The sequence below is a fragment of the Amblyraja radiata genome, chromosome 5, assembly GCF_010909765.2.
Source record: "Amblyraja radiata isolate CabotCenter1 chromosome 5, sAmbRad1.1.pri, whole genome shotgun sequence".
Lineage (NCBI taxonomy): Eukaryota > Metazoa > Chordata > Chondrichthyes > Rajiformes > Rajidae > Amblyraja > Amblyraja radiata.
In genome coordinates, this window is record NC_045960.1 from 62,569,285 (window position 1) to 62,584,515 (window position 15,231).

Genomic DNA, 15,231 nt, shown 5'->3' on the forward strand with positions numbered 1-15,231 from the left:
AGGACAAGGGATCACAGCTTAAGGATAAGGGGGAAATCCTTTAAGACCGAGATGAGAAGAACTTTTTTCACACAGAGAGTGGTGAATCTCTGGAACTCTCTGCCACAGAGGGCAGTTGAGGCCAGTTCATTGGCTATATTTAAGAGGGAGTTAGATGTGGCCCTTGTGGCTAAAGGGATCAGGGGGTATGGAGAGAAGGCAGGTACAGGATACTGAGTTGGATAATCAGCCATGATCATATTGAATGGCGGTGCAGGATCGAAGGGCCGAATGGCCTACTCCTGCACCTATTTTCTATGTATCTATGTATCTATGTATTTTACCTAAATTTCTGTATTTATTTCAGACGATACCAATTTTTATTGCCAAATCTTTCTTTGATATTATAGATTCCAAAATGTCTTCATAGATATGGCAGAATAAAAATTCCAGACTAAGTAAAAAATACTTACAGAAATCAAAAAAAGATGGTGGTTTGGCATTGCCGAACCTTAGATTCTACTATTGGGCAGTCAATGTTCGTTATCTAACATTTTGGACAAAAGATTTAGAAGATACCCAATGCCCAGGATGGATAAACCTTGAACATGATTCCTTACAAGGGCTATAATTGGCTTCTATTCTAGGGGCCTCGTTACCTTTTACAATTACGAGATTGAATAAATATACGACTAACCCAATAATAAGACATACGTTTCGAATATGGTTTCAATTTCGTAAATCTTTTGGACTAAATCATTTTATCTTATCGAGTCCTATCTTATCCAATTTTCTCTTCCAACCTTCTAGTACTGATCAAGCCTTTTTGTTATGGAAGAGGAAGGGATTAGTAGCTTTTAGTGATTTGGTTTTTGATGGTTGTTTTATGTCTTTTGAACAACTCTCCAATAAATATAATTTACCAAATCACACTTTTTTAGATATTTACAAATTAGACATTTTTTGAAGGCTACTCTACCCTTTTTTCCGCTACCACATCAAACCGAAATTTTGGAAAACATTTTACATTTGAACCCTTATCAGAAAGGATTAATAACGACTATTTATGAGTTGATTTTGAAATTAAAAATAGATATATTTGATAAAATTAAGAATGACTGGGAAAGAGACCTCCAAATTTCTCTATCTATAGAGGATTCTTCAATTAGTCAATACCTCGTCAATGTGTGCAAGACACGCTCTGATACAATTCAAGGTGGTTCACAGAATTCATATGTCAAAAGATAAGTTAGCTTGTTTCTATGGTCATATAAATCCTACCTGTGACAGATGTAACTCTGAAGTGGCCTCACTGACCCATATATTTTGGTCCTGCCCACTTTTGGAAAAATATTGGAAATATTTGATACTATTTCTGTAGTCTTAGGTATTGATTTACAACCTCATCCTATTACTGCAATTTTTGGGCTACCAATGTTAGATTTTATTCATTTGTCCCGCCCCGCCCATCGGCTGATTGCTTTTACCACATTAATCGCCAGAAGATCTATTTTATTTAAATGTAAAGACTCCAACCCTCCAACCACACTCCATTGGTATTCTGAAACGATATCATGTTTAAATTTAGAAAAAATCAGGAGTGACATTGTTGAACCCTTGGTTAAATTTGATAAGACTTGGGGAAAATTTATTCAACACTTTCACACAACATAAATTGCTCCCTCTCCAACCGTTATAAAAACTATTTTACCTCTATATGGTGGAACGGACTTGACGACAAACAGACTTAAATTGTTGAAATTCTCAGCTCAGATTCTGTTTTGCTTTGTTTTCATTTTTTATTTTTTCCTTTCTTTTTTTCTTTAGTTTAGGGGGTTTTTGTTTCTTCCTTCTTCCTCTTTTTTTGTCTTTTTATCTTTGTGTTTTTTTTCTACATATATAAGTTTTCTTTTAAATATTTGACTATATTTACAGAGACCGGGAGGTCTATATTCAATGTATATTTTGACACTGGACTCATATTAGGTTATACCTGTTATTAATGTAATCCTGATCCCTATGTATCAATATAATTGCTATGTTTATCATTACTCTTTTTGCTCTGTCTTTTTTTTTTTTTTTTGGAAACAAACTAATAAAAAGATTTTAAAAGAAAGAAAACTATGGTCACTGGTCCCTAAAGGCTCACCCACTGACACATCAGTCACTTGCCTTTCCGGTTTTCCAAGCATGAGTAGATCAAGCTTTACCCTGCCCCTCGCAGAGCCCACAACATATTACCTAAGGAAATTTTCCTGAACACATTTGACAAATTCCACCCTGTCTAAGCCCTTGGCACTATGGTAGTCTGAATCTATATTGGGAAACTTAAAATCCCCTACTATGACAACCCTATTAGTCTTGCAGCTGCCTGCAATCTCTCCGCATATTTGTTTTTCTAATTCTCGTTGACTATCTGGGGGTCTAGTACACTCCCAACAAGGTGATCATCTTTGGAGAGAAGGAATGGTGGCTTTTCGGGTCGAGACCCTTCAGGCTCAGTCTTCAGAATGGTCTCGACCCGAGACGTCACCCATTCCTTCTCTCCAGAGATGCGCCCTGTTCCACTGAGTTTCTCCAGCTTTTTGTGCATCTTCGGTTAAAACAGTTTACAGATTATCTGGTGTTTTGTTCGTGGGAGCTTGTTGTGTGCAGGCAACCAGACGGTAATAAATAAAACATGCTTCTTGTTGTCAGGGGTGGGGGGGGGGGGGGGGGGGGGGGAGTGGGAGGAGTTAAAATTGTTCGTTGTAATGCACACTTGTCATCTGCCCGCCAGGGAATTTGTGTGTGTCCTATGTTTTAAAAGTGATTTACTGTGGCTGCCAATGCCCTGAGCCGTCTGTCCCCGCGGCCGGGGTGGGGGTGAATCACCCGGTGTGTGTGTCAGGGGGTAAATCACCCCGTGTGTGGGTCGTGGTCCGGGGATGGGGGGTGAAGCACCCTGGTGTGGAGGTTAGGGTCCGATGGTGGTGCATCGCAGTCAATGACTCGGGTTGGGCGGAAGGACCAGTCTGTCCCATGCCTCTGCTCTACCCAGCGCTGCCGACACACAGCCCGTCGCAGTGCAGTCGCATGGGGGAGACGAGGTGGAGGGCGGCCGTGGCCGTGGGAGAGTGGGGGCTGTCCCGAGGGATGCGCTCCTTCAGCCGCTTACAACTTGGTGCTTGGGTTCAGAGTGCCCAGTCACCTATGGCTTGTGTGGGAAAATGACCCCCACCTTCCCGTCTCCACCAGCCAGTGATGTGATGGATGCGGGGGTTTGGACCAATCGCTGGCATGTCCAGCCCTGTGACCTCATGTCTGTTATTTGACTTTTCAGCTGAGCGGCCAATCGGTTAGTTGGCTTTTAGGCGATGCAGCCTTTCGGTTAATTGGCGTTTCGGCAGAGCGGCCTTTCAGTGAGTTGGCTTTTAGGCGTCCCGCCCTTTCGGTTAGTTTGCATTTAGGCATCCCACCCTTATGGTTAGTTGGCGTTTCGGCTTCGTACGCTTTCGGTTATTTGGCGTTTCGGCTTCATTTTCGTTCGGTTATTTGGCTTCCGCTTCTTTGCTTCGGCTTCTCGTCCTTTGATGCCACGTCCGGGTACCATGTAAGATATCATTCTTTTATTGGATGATCCAGAGGTCGTCCAGTTGCTGCTACAATTCCCTAATAAATTCTATCAGGAGCTACATCAGGATGCATCTCCCACATGTGTAGTCCTCAGGGATGCTGGAAGTCTCCCTGGCTTCCCACATCTTGCAGGACAAGCATATCACTGCCCTAACTGCCATCGCTACTGCAATAGCTCCTCAAGGAAGATTTACGTAAGAAAGAAGGTAAGAGAAAAAACAAAGACTGTACCTTATCGCACCGTCACCCACTACACAAAAACCTTGAACTAAATCTCGCACAAGGCACATCACATTCACACAACTTCACCCCACAAAGCCGCTCCCAACTGGACACACCTTATGGACACAACAAATTTAGTTCCATCTAATTCCTTAGTACTGTGGCAGCTCCAGTCAAGGTTAGAAAATATAAAATCACTTCCTATTACAACAATATTATTCCTACACCTGTCTGTGATTTCCCTGCACATTCCCCTGCATAGGACAATCTCCTCAAACCAATCAACCCTTTCCTATATATAAATTCTACCCACAGAGCCTCATTAAATGTTTCCCCCAAAATATCGATATTGATCAGTTGATAAAATATGCTGAGAAAATCCAGATGGAACCCCCTAATCCAAGCATACTTCTGGTAAATAAGACAACATACTGCAGCGGATCAGGCAGCATCGCTGGAGACCGTGTTCCGGTCACACGCACGGTCCGCTAAGGACTGCTGGCTATCCCGCTGGCAAACCATTTTAATCTCTTCCCATTCACATTTCTGCCCTGGGCCTCTTCCGTTGCCTGAGTGAGACCACACACAAACTGGAGGAACAACAACTCATCTTCTGCTTGGGTAGCTTACAACCCAATGGTATAAATTCTCCAATTTGTGATAACTACATAACCTTTCCCCTCTCTCTCTTCTGCTATATAACCCCACCCTCCCTTCCCCCCCTCCCATCACCTGGACTTGCACCTATTTCACCCCTCCTCCCCTTCCACCTACATTCCTTCCTCTAGATTCATGATTTGCAACTTCAATCCTTTTGTCTCACATCGTCTGTCTTTTCATCTCTGGCCTTTGTTCAACCATCTGCCTATAAACAACCCTCCTCACTTGTATCAACCTATTACCTGCCAGGCTTTGTCCTGTGCCTCTTCTCTTCCAGCTTTCCCCCCCCCACCGTCAATCAGTCTGAACAAGGATGCCGACACAAACATCACCTACCCGTGATCTCCAGAAATGCTGTCTTTTGTAAACCAGCATATGCATTTCCTTGTTTCTGTCACACTGATAAACCTCCTCTGCGGCCTTTCCAAAGCCTCCATATCATATGAGCAACCAAACTGCATGCAATACTCCAAATGTGCCTAATCAAAGTTCTGTAAAGTTGCATCATAATGTCCTGACTCTTATAGCATAGCCAGAGAATATTTGTATAAATAATGGGTGGAAGATTTAGCGGCGGTTTGACTCAGAGGGTGATTGAATTCTAGCACACTCTGCCTGAGGATTACTGGAGGCATCTACTCATACAACATTTAACATATAGTTCGACAACCACCTGAAATAACTTGTTTGGAATGCCGTGGGCTGAGTTATAATGAATCGGATTAGTACACATAGGCCCTTCACCCATCATGTTTGTACTGGGCATCACACATTGGTTTCCATACTATATGACATGGAAACGTGTTTAGTTTGACAGTATTTCTTAATAAGTACTATAACACTAGTAAATGGGAAATGTAATAATTGTAAAATAAATTGACAATATCCTCCATTTAAATCCATTGCATAGTTCAATGAGTTTCTTGGAGTCTAAATTAATTTGTACATGCCAAGAGGTGCATAAAGTACACTCCCTTTACTGGTTTGGAGTTATAGGTTTGTCGCTACAAGTCTGAACTGCAGAACCAGTTAAAAGGAGGAGCTACTGTTAAAAACAGGCTTGTGGCCATTGGTTAAAGTTGCCATCAACTGACACAGGGATAAATGAATCTGGGACTGTCTTCCTGATATGGGACCAGCTTTAGGCATCAGCGCAACTGTGATTTAAACCCACTTGCTTTTACACAAGTTTCAAAAAGTTGTACGGATCTTTTTTAATCAAAGTGACCTAATCCATAGTGATGGCTACAATAATGAGCCCATACTCATGGAAAGAAGGGTTGGAATCTCCTGCTGGGGAAGGAAAGCCCAGGGCTGGTCTCACAGCTCACGAATATCCAGCCAGAAACAAAACTGAGCCACGAATCCGGAGACCCATGAATGCCTTCATGGTCTGGGCTAAGGACGAGAGGAAAAAACTAGCCATCCAAAATCCTGATTTACACAACGCAGAGCTGAGCAAAATGCTAGGTAAGCGTGCATAACAACTTACATCTTTTAGCAAACCTTAATCTTAACTGAACCTATTAACCATAAGTGATACATATGCAGAATTTATACATCTGCATACCAGCGCAATTGGAACAAACTCGCAATTTATTTTTCAAATATTTTAAGTTATTTAAAAGATATAATATTTATGATTTTATTTTCACATTTCAGGAAAGATATAGGCAAACATCTTTTAAAGGTGGAAATGTACAAATTATCATTATAAGATTTCCGGAATAAAAATCATGTAATGGAAATTAATTTTATAATCATAACATACGTGAAACACGGTTTATCTCAGAAAATGTTACTCATGTTTGGACACTGAATAATTTGATGCTGAAACCTGCAATAATTTGATTATTACATTTTACCTTTTGTTATTGAAATATGTAGAGTAAGATGAATAAAAAAGTGAGCACCATAGAAAAGGACCTTTATTCTTTCCACCACCAAAATGCGGCCCATTAAACAAGTGTGTATATTAATTACTGGACTGTATTTTGCTCATTTATAGACTGCGTGATTATTAGCAAAAACGCCAAAAAAGTAACTTTTAAAACTGCATTTGTGGCCAATGATAAGAACTAAATTAGGATAATTATGAATTCCTAAAATGTTAGTGTTATGTTTTCTTCCACTTTTGTATAGCAATGTTGAAGCTTATATCTATAAATATATTCGAAACTGTGGACAAAAAATAACTGTATTCAATTTTTGTGCCAAACAAATGAAGAGCTTACTCAAGAAAACTGTTGATATTTTTAGTCTGTGAGAGTTTAAATTTACTATTCTTATTTCTAAATCCTCCTCGAATAGATGCTATTCGAATTCTGTCGAATTCTGATACTTCAAATTGGTCTCCCTATTTGAGTGGAAGTGTTAAGTTATTTCTTGTAGGTTGTCCTCAACAAACATTGCTTAGTAGTTGAGAAATATCTAATTGCTTTTTATTAGGTTACATTATATTTCTGTTGGCTTGTCATAACTCTCAGTTTTCGGTTTCCTACTAAATTAAAATCATCTTATTAAATAGTGTACCCTCTAAAATTAACTTCAAAAATAGGATAGCAACAAAGGTGATAATGTAACTGTAAGGTTTAAGTTTGCATAAAAAATAATTCCAATTCCAAATTCATTTCTGAATTACTCATATTGTACTTCTTCCTGCTTTTGTGCCCGGGTTGTATTTGAAATGGATCTAAAACAATGGTTATGTTGGCATTTAAATGAGGCTTGCTATATCTCAAAGGAATAGGACATTGCAATTCAAAACAGTAACATTTGAAATAATTTGTACCAAAATGTTCCAGAGTAAACAACTTTCTAGTTTATCAAATATTGTTGAATTAAGTGTTGAGTTTGTCAAAAATTTTCATTTCAACTCTGGCATTAGCCTTTTATATTTCCAATGAAAGTGACCAAAAATGTCCACTAGGTGGCACTTAAATACCATCTTCTATAATAGAAGAAAATAAAAGGGAGCAGGATTTGGTGGGATGTTTGATAATTAGGTGAGGAATTACAGAGTTAGAGAGACACAGCATGGAAGCAAACCCACCAAATCCATGCCAATAATCAAGCACCATTTACATTATCCTGTTTTACTCTCCTCACATTTCCATCAATTCTGCCAGATTCTACCACTTATCCACACACAAAGGGGAATTTTACAGAGACTAATTAAACAACCAAACCGTGCACTTTTGAGATGTTGGAGGAAACCAGATAAATTAGATAAAACCCGTAATCAAAGGAAGAATTTCCAGACTCCACACAGACAGCACTTGAAGTCAGGATTGAACCTGGGTCTTCTAGCTGTTGCATTGGTCCCCCCTAATTTAGTTTTCAAAAGGTACAAAATATACTCTCGGCAGACACTAAGTTCTACACATACAGTAGTGTTTGGTTTGTTTCAATAGTAGTTCTCTGGCCTTTGAGTTAGATTTCAAGCTCAGCCTGGAACCGACATGACATCTACAGTGAAATATCTGTGCAACTAAGAGAGCCCCCTTCAGATATGAGTTACTCCAGGATAGTCCAAGGGAAAAAAAGTAAACAACGAAACGTAAGTGACATAATTATTTTTGCTATAATTAATGGGGGGTGCTTCAAGATAATTGACCACTTACAATTCATACCTTATAGATTATACTAAATTCGGATAAGACAATAAAATTAAGTAACCAGCATTTAGATATACATGAAAGGTACACAAAATTGCTGGGGGAACTCAGCGGGTGCAGCAGCATCTATGGAGCGAAGGAAATAAGATATACATGAACCTGTGGCAGTTTAAATTCTGTGCAGATAGTTTGTAAGATACGTTGAAGAAAAAAAGCATTGTGTCAAATATTCCATCAATGAACAGGGAAAAAATCTAGGTCTTGACATTTAACTGCACAGATTTTTCCCATTGGTGTTGTTATTTTAACCGCTTGACCCACTTATTTTAAACAGGTTATCGCCAGTGTAAAAATAAGCATGATCAGGAAATCTAGGCTAACATTCGCAGCCCTTGTGCATCAGCAGACAACGAAGCACATAGAAAACAACTGCACTGAAGTATTTGAGAATGTTGTGAAACATATCCATCTTCACCCCCAAAACTGTTCTGGCTTTTGCTTACCGAAAGAGATGAAACATCCAAGGAATAAAAGGAATAAAAAGACATTTGAAAGATTAATTCCTCGAGTCAAGGGCTTCATCTAATGTGGAAAGAGCAGAGAAAATTAGGTCTAGCAAAGAAACATGGAAGAAATTAAATAGAACAGGATAGAAAGGGAAGAATTTAAAGCATTGCTTCAAGCACAACTGTGACAAAGAAGCATGAGTTATAAATGGCCGAAGAGCAAGAGGAATTTAAAGAGCAACATCAACAACAGTAATGCATTTCAATCCACATAGGGCATTAAAGCTTGGAGTCAGTTAAAAAAGCTATTGCTTCTTTTTTGAACAGCAGGTTGTCCTAGACGTGGCCTCAAATGTAATTGTCTTGTTACTGTCTTCTAATATTAAAATAATAATGGATGATATCAGAGAAAAGATTCAAAAATCACAATGAACAACAAATTCAAACAATTAACACCTGCCTTAGTGGTTTGATAAAACCCAGCTGCAATGAATAGATTTGTTTTTTTATAATATGAATCAACATAATCCTTAGGAATATGAATTGTTAATTCTTCTCTGAGATGCTCTCTTGGCAGGCACGTTAAGTGTCCTGGTCTTACCACCAAAGCCATACTCCCGTAAACAAATACAAAACATACATGAGGTAAAGTATCAGAGGAAGCAAATCTACCATTTGTCTTGAAATATTTACAAATAAAATAAATATCAAGGCCAAAATAGCCTAAATGACTTCATACACCTGTAGAAAGGAGTAGACTGCTGTACAAAATGGATGGAATAAAATATGAAGAATCAGGATTACATTATGAATGTATCCACTGCCTTTCTAAATAGATTGAATAAAGTTGATTCAAGTGCTAACCAGTGGACCTATAAGCCACATTCTAATTATGTTACAATTACAACTTTCAATCCCTCTCAAATGCAATGTATCTCTTCCAGTAATTTTTATCCAGGCTCTTATATGCCTGAGATTTTTTTTATGAAGAGCAAACGTAGTTCAATAATACTTAAGTTTTAGATTTCTCACTGCACTGAGAGATATCTTTGTTGTTCCATTTTACATCTCTTGCTGAAACAACACATTTAAAAGGATATCAAAGGGGTTGCTGGAAGCCCATATTGGAACAGGACGTTCCTCTGTAGAAAATTATTTTTAGACTTGGCCAATCCTCCTTTCCACTGTCTGAAGGGTCTCAACCATTCCTTCTCTCCAGAGATTCCTTCTCGCCTGTCCCACTGAGTTACTCCAGCTTTTTGTGTCTATCTTCGATTTAAACCAGCATCTGCAGCAGCAACCAGCATTTGCCACCTGTTGTTTGAATTTAAGAATCATTAACTGCAACTTATTTCACCTAATTCACTGTCAAGATATGTGCAAATGGTGCTATATCTTTGAGGGATTCATTGTTTTTAATGCAATTTTGCCCTCCGTAAATTTAAGCAAATGGTATTATATCCAACGAAACGGTTGAGTGATTTATCACGATCAGCATTTAATGTTGAATACTGTATTGAGAAATACTAAAACTCAGGAATGATTACATTCCAAATGTATCCCTTTAATTAACTTAATTTAAATTGAACTGATATTAAATTGATATACACCATATCAATAAATAAAGTTTAGAGGATAATCAGCAGAATAAATAATACCAACTTGAAAATAGTATTTTGCAATTAATGCGCGGTTTTTAAGATTTTTAAACCTTGAAAGCTTTTACAATATACCACCGATCGGAATGAAACGTGTTGCACTCGCAGCACAGGAGAACGGCGAGTAACCTGCTGAAAAATCGCAGCGCTATTGCGTACTGTTTCTGCGCAAATAGAAAAACCCCGCAAGCCGGAAGAGCACAAGATCAGAGCTTTAGCTAAGTATAGATAGATATTTCCTTTTTCCTTTTTCATTCACCTTGAAACCAAGTAATAAACTAGGTACTACTGTCATTTTACCTGTTTAGATGCACAAGATGGATAATTTTATGCAAATTAGGTACAAATACTTAGATTAAATTCATTTTCTCTGACTTTAAGGTAGCATTTAGCTTGAGTGGACTGAAATTCCATTCTCACAGGTCATAAAGAATAGCCTAACTGAAAGCTCATTTGAGCGGTGCTGCACATTAATGTCTCATAACAAATACATTTTTGGTATAAAAGGCTAAAATCAAATTAATTACAGTGTAAAAATATAAGGTTTTCATCTACAAACGCAGAATTAAAATTTCATACGTGAAGGCAGAGAGATGCAGATGCAGGTAATTTTCTCCATCTTGCTTTTACTCCCATTCTTTTTTCATATTGTGCTTTTTCCTTGCAGCTAGCTAATTAGATTTTCTAAAATAATTTCTGAACTTAATATCAAATATTACAACAAAAAAATGCACTTTCAGACTGCGCCGTGCGTTTGTTGTTCTTCTAATTTGCCATACATTTCTGCCATAGGTTGCTGTCTAACCCACCAATTGTATATACAGCACACGTACACTGTATATAGTAATTGGAATTGTCCTAATACATGCTCCCAAATCTCTTAATTCTTTTATTCATACCCTTTCCTTTCTTCCCTCCAATATCTTCTTATCCATGTTGTCACAAATAGTAATTTAAAACAAAATAACTTGATTAATAAATGTAAAATTATGGTACTCATATTATACTACCAAATTTAAAGTATAAAAAATATTTTATGCTCGATTACTGAGAGCTTTATACATACAACATTTGAAGCAAGTGATGCAAAATGAGCAAAGGATTAATTATTTTGCATCAAGAATCAAATTAAAATTGATGGAACTGAAAATCATTGAACAAAACCCTACGGGTCTGATCAGTAGGGCTATCAGAAGAATGCTGGCAAAAGATTTATGATGTTATTTATCTAATAATTCATCACTGCCATATCGTACAACTACTAAGCCAAGGCATCTCTGATCAAATGTTCATCAACAGTTTGAAAACATTTATTCCTATTTCCTGTGAAAAACTCAGTCTATATATTCTGGCAGGGCTGGATTTAGATGAAGAGAGGCCCTAAGCTGTTCCACTTGTGAGGCCCCCCCCCAATCCCCCACCCCCACGACTAGAGGAAGATGGTCCACCAGATTGACACCGATTTGCAGCCGAGCGTGGCGAATGAGATAAGGGGCGGGAAAGCTGCGCTTTATTTATTTATTATTTATTTAATGTCGAGTTATTGGCTTAAAACACTATTATTCTGAAATGGAGGGCAAGGGAAATTACTGAAGGGTTGTTTAGAGACTACAGTGCGTTGTGACAGCATATGTAAGAAAGGCCTATGACAGTGTCAAAAATATTATACACCTTGCAGGGCTCTCACTTAATTTCTTTTCTCTGTTGTCAGCCGGGCAACCTTGGCAGCTTTTTAAATTGCCAAATGACAGTTTAGGTGGCCATTTAAGACGGCATGCATCACGCGTGCGATAATGTGCTTGGATGAAGTGCGTATTTACCAGTCGGAATTATGCTCAATGAAGCATTCACATATTATTTCTGCTTCAAATAAAGTCACAAATTAAGCATGTCATTGTGGTATATATCAAGACATGATATATACCACAATGACATGCAGCAAAATTATAATACAGTATCTCAACTCTTTTTACACGTTGCACTGAATGCAATTTCTATTATTTCTTTCCACTTCCAAACAAAAATGTGGTTGGATTATTCAGCGTATGATCAACCTCGGTGAGACCAAGCGCAGGCTTGGCGATCGCTTCGCACAACACCTCCACTCAGTTCGCAATAACCAACCTGATCTCCCGGTGGCTCAACTCTTCTTCCCATTCCGAATCTGACCTTTCTGTCCTGGGCCTCCTCAATGGCCAGAGTGAGGCCCACCGCATATTGGAGGAGCAGCACCTCATATTTGCTTGGGTAGTTTACACCCCAGCGGTATGAACATTGGCTTCTCTAATTTCAGGTAGTCCTAGCTTCCTCCCTTAGGAGTGCAGGGATAACATGTGGGTACATTATTGGTGGCACGGCAATAAAATTGTGGAGAGGGGTTTGAAGAATGATTGGTCTCAATTTCTATGTAAAATGAAAATGAAGTTAGATGGAGCCAATGTCATCCACAAGTGCCACTCCACTCGGTGTTCTGATGCAATATTCCTTTTGGAAGATTTAATAATCTGTTTATCCAAAAAATAAACATATTGACAATACTAAATATGTAATGGCCTATTTTAAAATTATATTTTTATTATTTTTTATAATACTTACAAGGCAGTTAAACCTCCACATGTTATACAGCAGGAGTTAATTTAAAGGGTAATAGCGATAATAGAAAATCATATTTATTACATGAACTTAGTTATGGTTAACAAAATTATGTTAGAAAAATTTAAATTTGGCTATGAAATAAATGATGATTTGCTACTTCTGATTTAAACCATGCAATATGTTTTAGGCAAATCATGGAAGGCGCTCACTCCTCCACAGAAGAGACCTTTTGTAGAAGAAGCAGAAAGATTGCGAATCCAGCACATGCAAGATCATCCCAATTACAAATACAGGCCTCGGAGGAAAAAACAGATCAAACGTCTGTGCAAACGTGTGGACCCCAGCTTCCTGCTCAACAACTTCCCCCACGATCAGACTCCTGTTCACAGTGGAAGAATCTGCAGGGGGCCGCTGGAGGAGGAAGAGGATAAAGGCTATCGGCCAGCCTCGAGATTTCCTGCAATCAGCAGATTCAGGGATACACAGAACACAAATGGGAGTTTCGACAACTATGGGCTCCCCACACCAGAGATGTCCCCTCTAGACGTAGTGGACGCTGATCATAGTTTCTTTCCACCTCCGTGTACAGAAGGTTCTCCTCCTCAGATGAATGGAATGATGTATCATTCAGAATACAGTCAAAGTCCCATTCGATGTGGAAATCTGAATCAGATCTCAATCCATCAAAATAGATCTCCTATGATGCACCCTTCTGCCAACCATCCTGCACCACCTCCTTATTATAACCGAATTTTACACCCAGCATTCCAGTCCATGAATTCAGGCACATCAGTCCACCTTTCTCCTCCACGTGACCACCATCATCTGGACAACCTTGAGCACATCAGCCAGGCTGAACTTTTGGGGGAAGTGGATCGAAATGAGTTTGAACAGTATTTGAACACCTCCAGTCACCTGAATCAAGCAGGAATGGTAATGAACTCACATTTATCTGATGTTAGCCCATCAGGAGGCACAAGTTCAGAGAGGAGCTTAATTGCAGTCTTAGCTGATGCTACTGCAGCATATTATAATGGCTCCTAGACCATACAGTGCCCTCCATAATGTTTGGGACAAAGCCCCATCATTTATTTATTTCCCTCTGTACTCCACAATTGGAGATTTGTAATAGAAAAAATCACATGTAGTTAAAGTGCACATTGTCAGATTTTATTAATGGGTATTTTTATACATTTTGGTTTCACCATATAAAAATTACAGCTGTGTTTATACATAGTCCCCCCCCCATTTCAGGGCCCCATAATGTTTGGGACACATGGCTTCACAGGTGTTTGCAATTGCTCAGGTGTGTTTAAGTGCCTCCTTAATGCAGGTATAAGAGAGCTCTCAGCACCTAGTCTTTCCTCCAGTCTTTCCATCACCTTTGGAAACTTTTATTGCTGTTTATCAACATGAGGACCAAAGTTGTGCCAATGAAAGTCAAAGAATCCATTATGAGATTAGGAAACAAGAATAAAACTGTTAGAGACATCAACCAACCCTTAGACTTACCAAAATCAACTATATGGAACTTCATTAAGAAGAAAGAGAGCACTGGTGAGCTTACTAATCGCAAAGGGAATGGCAGACCAAGGAAGGCCTCCACAGCTGATTACAGAATAATTCTCTCTATAATAAAGAAAATCCCCAAACACCTGTCCAACAGATCAGAAACACACTTCAGGAGTCAGGTGTGGATTTGTCAATGACCACTGTCCGCAGAAGACCTCATGAACAGAAATACCGAGGCTACCGAGGTGATTTCCATGAATCGCAGACTTCAAGCAGTCATTGCATGCAAAGGATATGCAACAAAATACTAAACATGACTACTTTCATTTACATGACATTGCTGTGTCCCAAACATTATGGTGCTCTGAAATGGGGGGATTATGTATAAACACTGCTGTAATTTCTACATGGTGAAACCAAAATGTATAAGAATGGCCTTTATTAAAATCTGACAATGTGCACTTTAACCACGTGATTTTTTTTCTATTACAAATCTCAAATTGCGGAACACAGAGGCAAATAAAGAAATTATGGGTCTTTGTCCCAAACATTTTGGAGGGCACTGTATATTAAATGACTAGAACGTGACTGGCTAACAACAGTATTATTTACAAAGATTTCTGCACTGGAAATATCCTCAGGGTTTTAAAATAAACCAGTAATGATTTTCATAAATGAAGAACAAAATATTTATGTTGATTAGAAGTAAGTTTTGTATGGTAAAATATATAACTGCTTTGTACTTCAGATAGAGTACTTGCTTTCTAAACTTTAGTCTGATATGTTTGTGTTTGTAAAGAGCATGCAATATGTATTTAAATATCCAGTGATCGCTTCATTTTTTTAACGTTGGTTATTGTAAGCTTT

General features: G+C 38.6%; 1 protein-coding gene across 1 annotated transcript; it reads left to right on the forward strand.

The window, feature by feature from the left end:
* The first annotated feature begins 5,588 nt into the window (after positions 1–5,588).
* LOC116973377 (transcription factor Sox-7-like) lies at positions 5,589–13,953 on the forward strand. Its single transcript, XM_033021373.1, has 2 exons — positions 5,589–5,946; positions 13,040–13,953. The coding sequence occupies exons 1-2, from the start codon at positions 5,718–5,720 to the stop codon at positions 13,894–13,896; spliced, it is 1,086 nt and encodes a 361-aa protein (XP_032877264.1). The 5' UTR covers positions 5,589–5,717; the 3' UTR covers positions 13,897–13,953.
* The last annotated feature ends 1,278 nt before the right edge of the window (positions 13,954–15,231 follow it).

What these genes read in the sequence shown, in the direction of transcription:
- LOC116973377 (XM_033021373.1), top strand. Translation starts at nt 5,718, where the DNA reads ATGGCTACAATAATGAGCCCATACTCATGGAAAGAAGGGTTGGAATCT. An exon ending in AGAGCTGAGCAAAATGCTAG is followed by an intron (nt 5,947 to 13,039) that starts GTAAGCGTGCAT and finishes AATATGTTTTAG; the next exon opens with GCAAATCATGGAAGGCGCTC.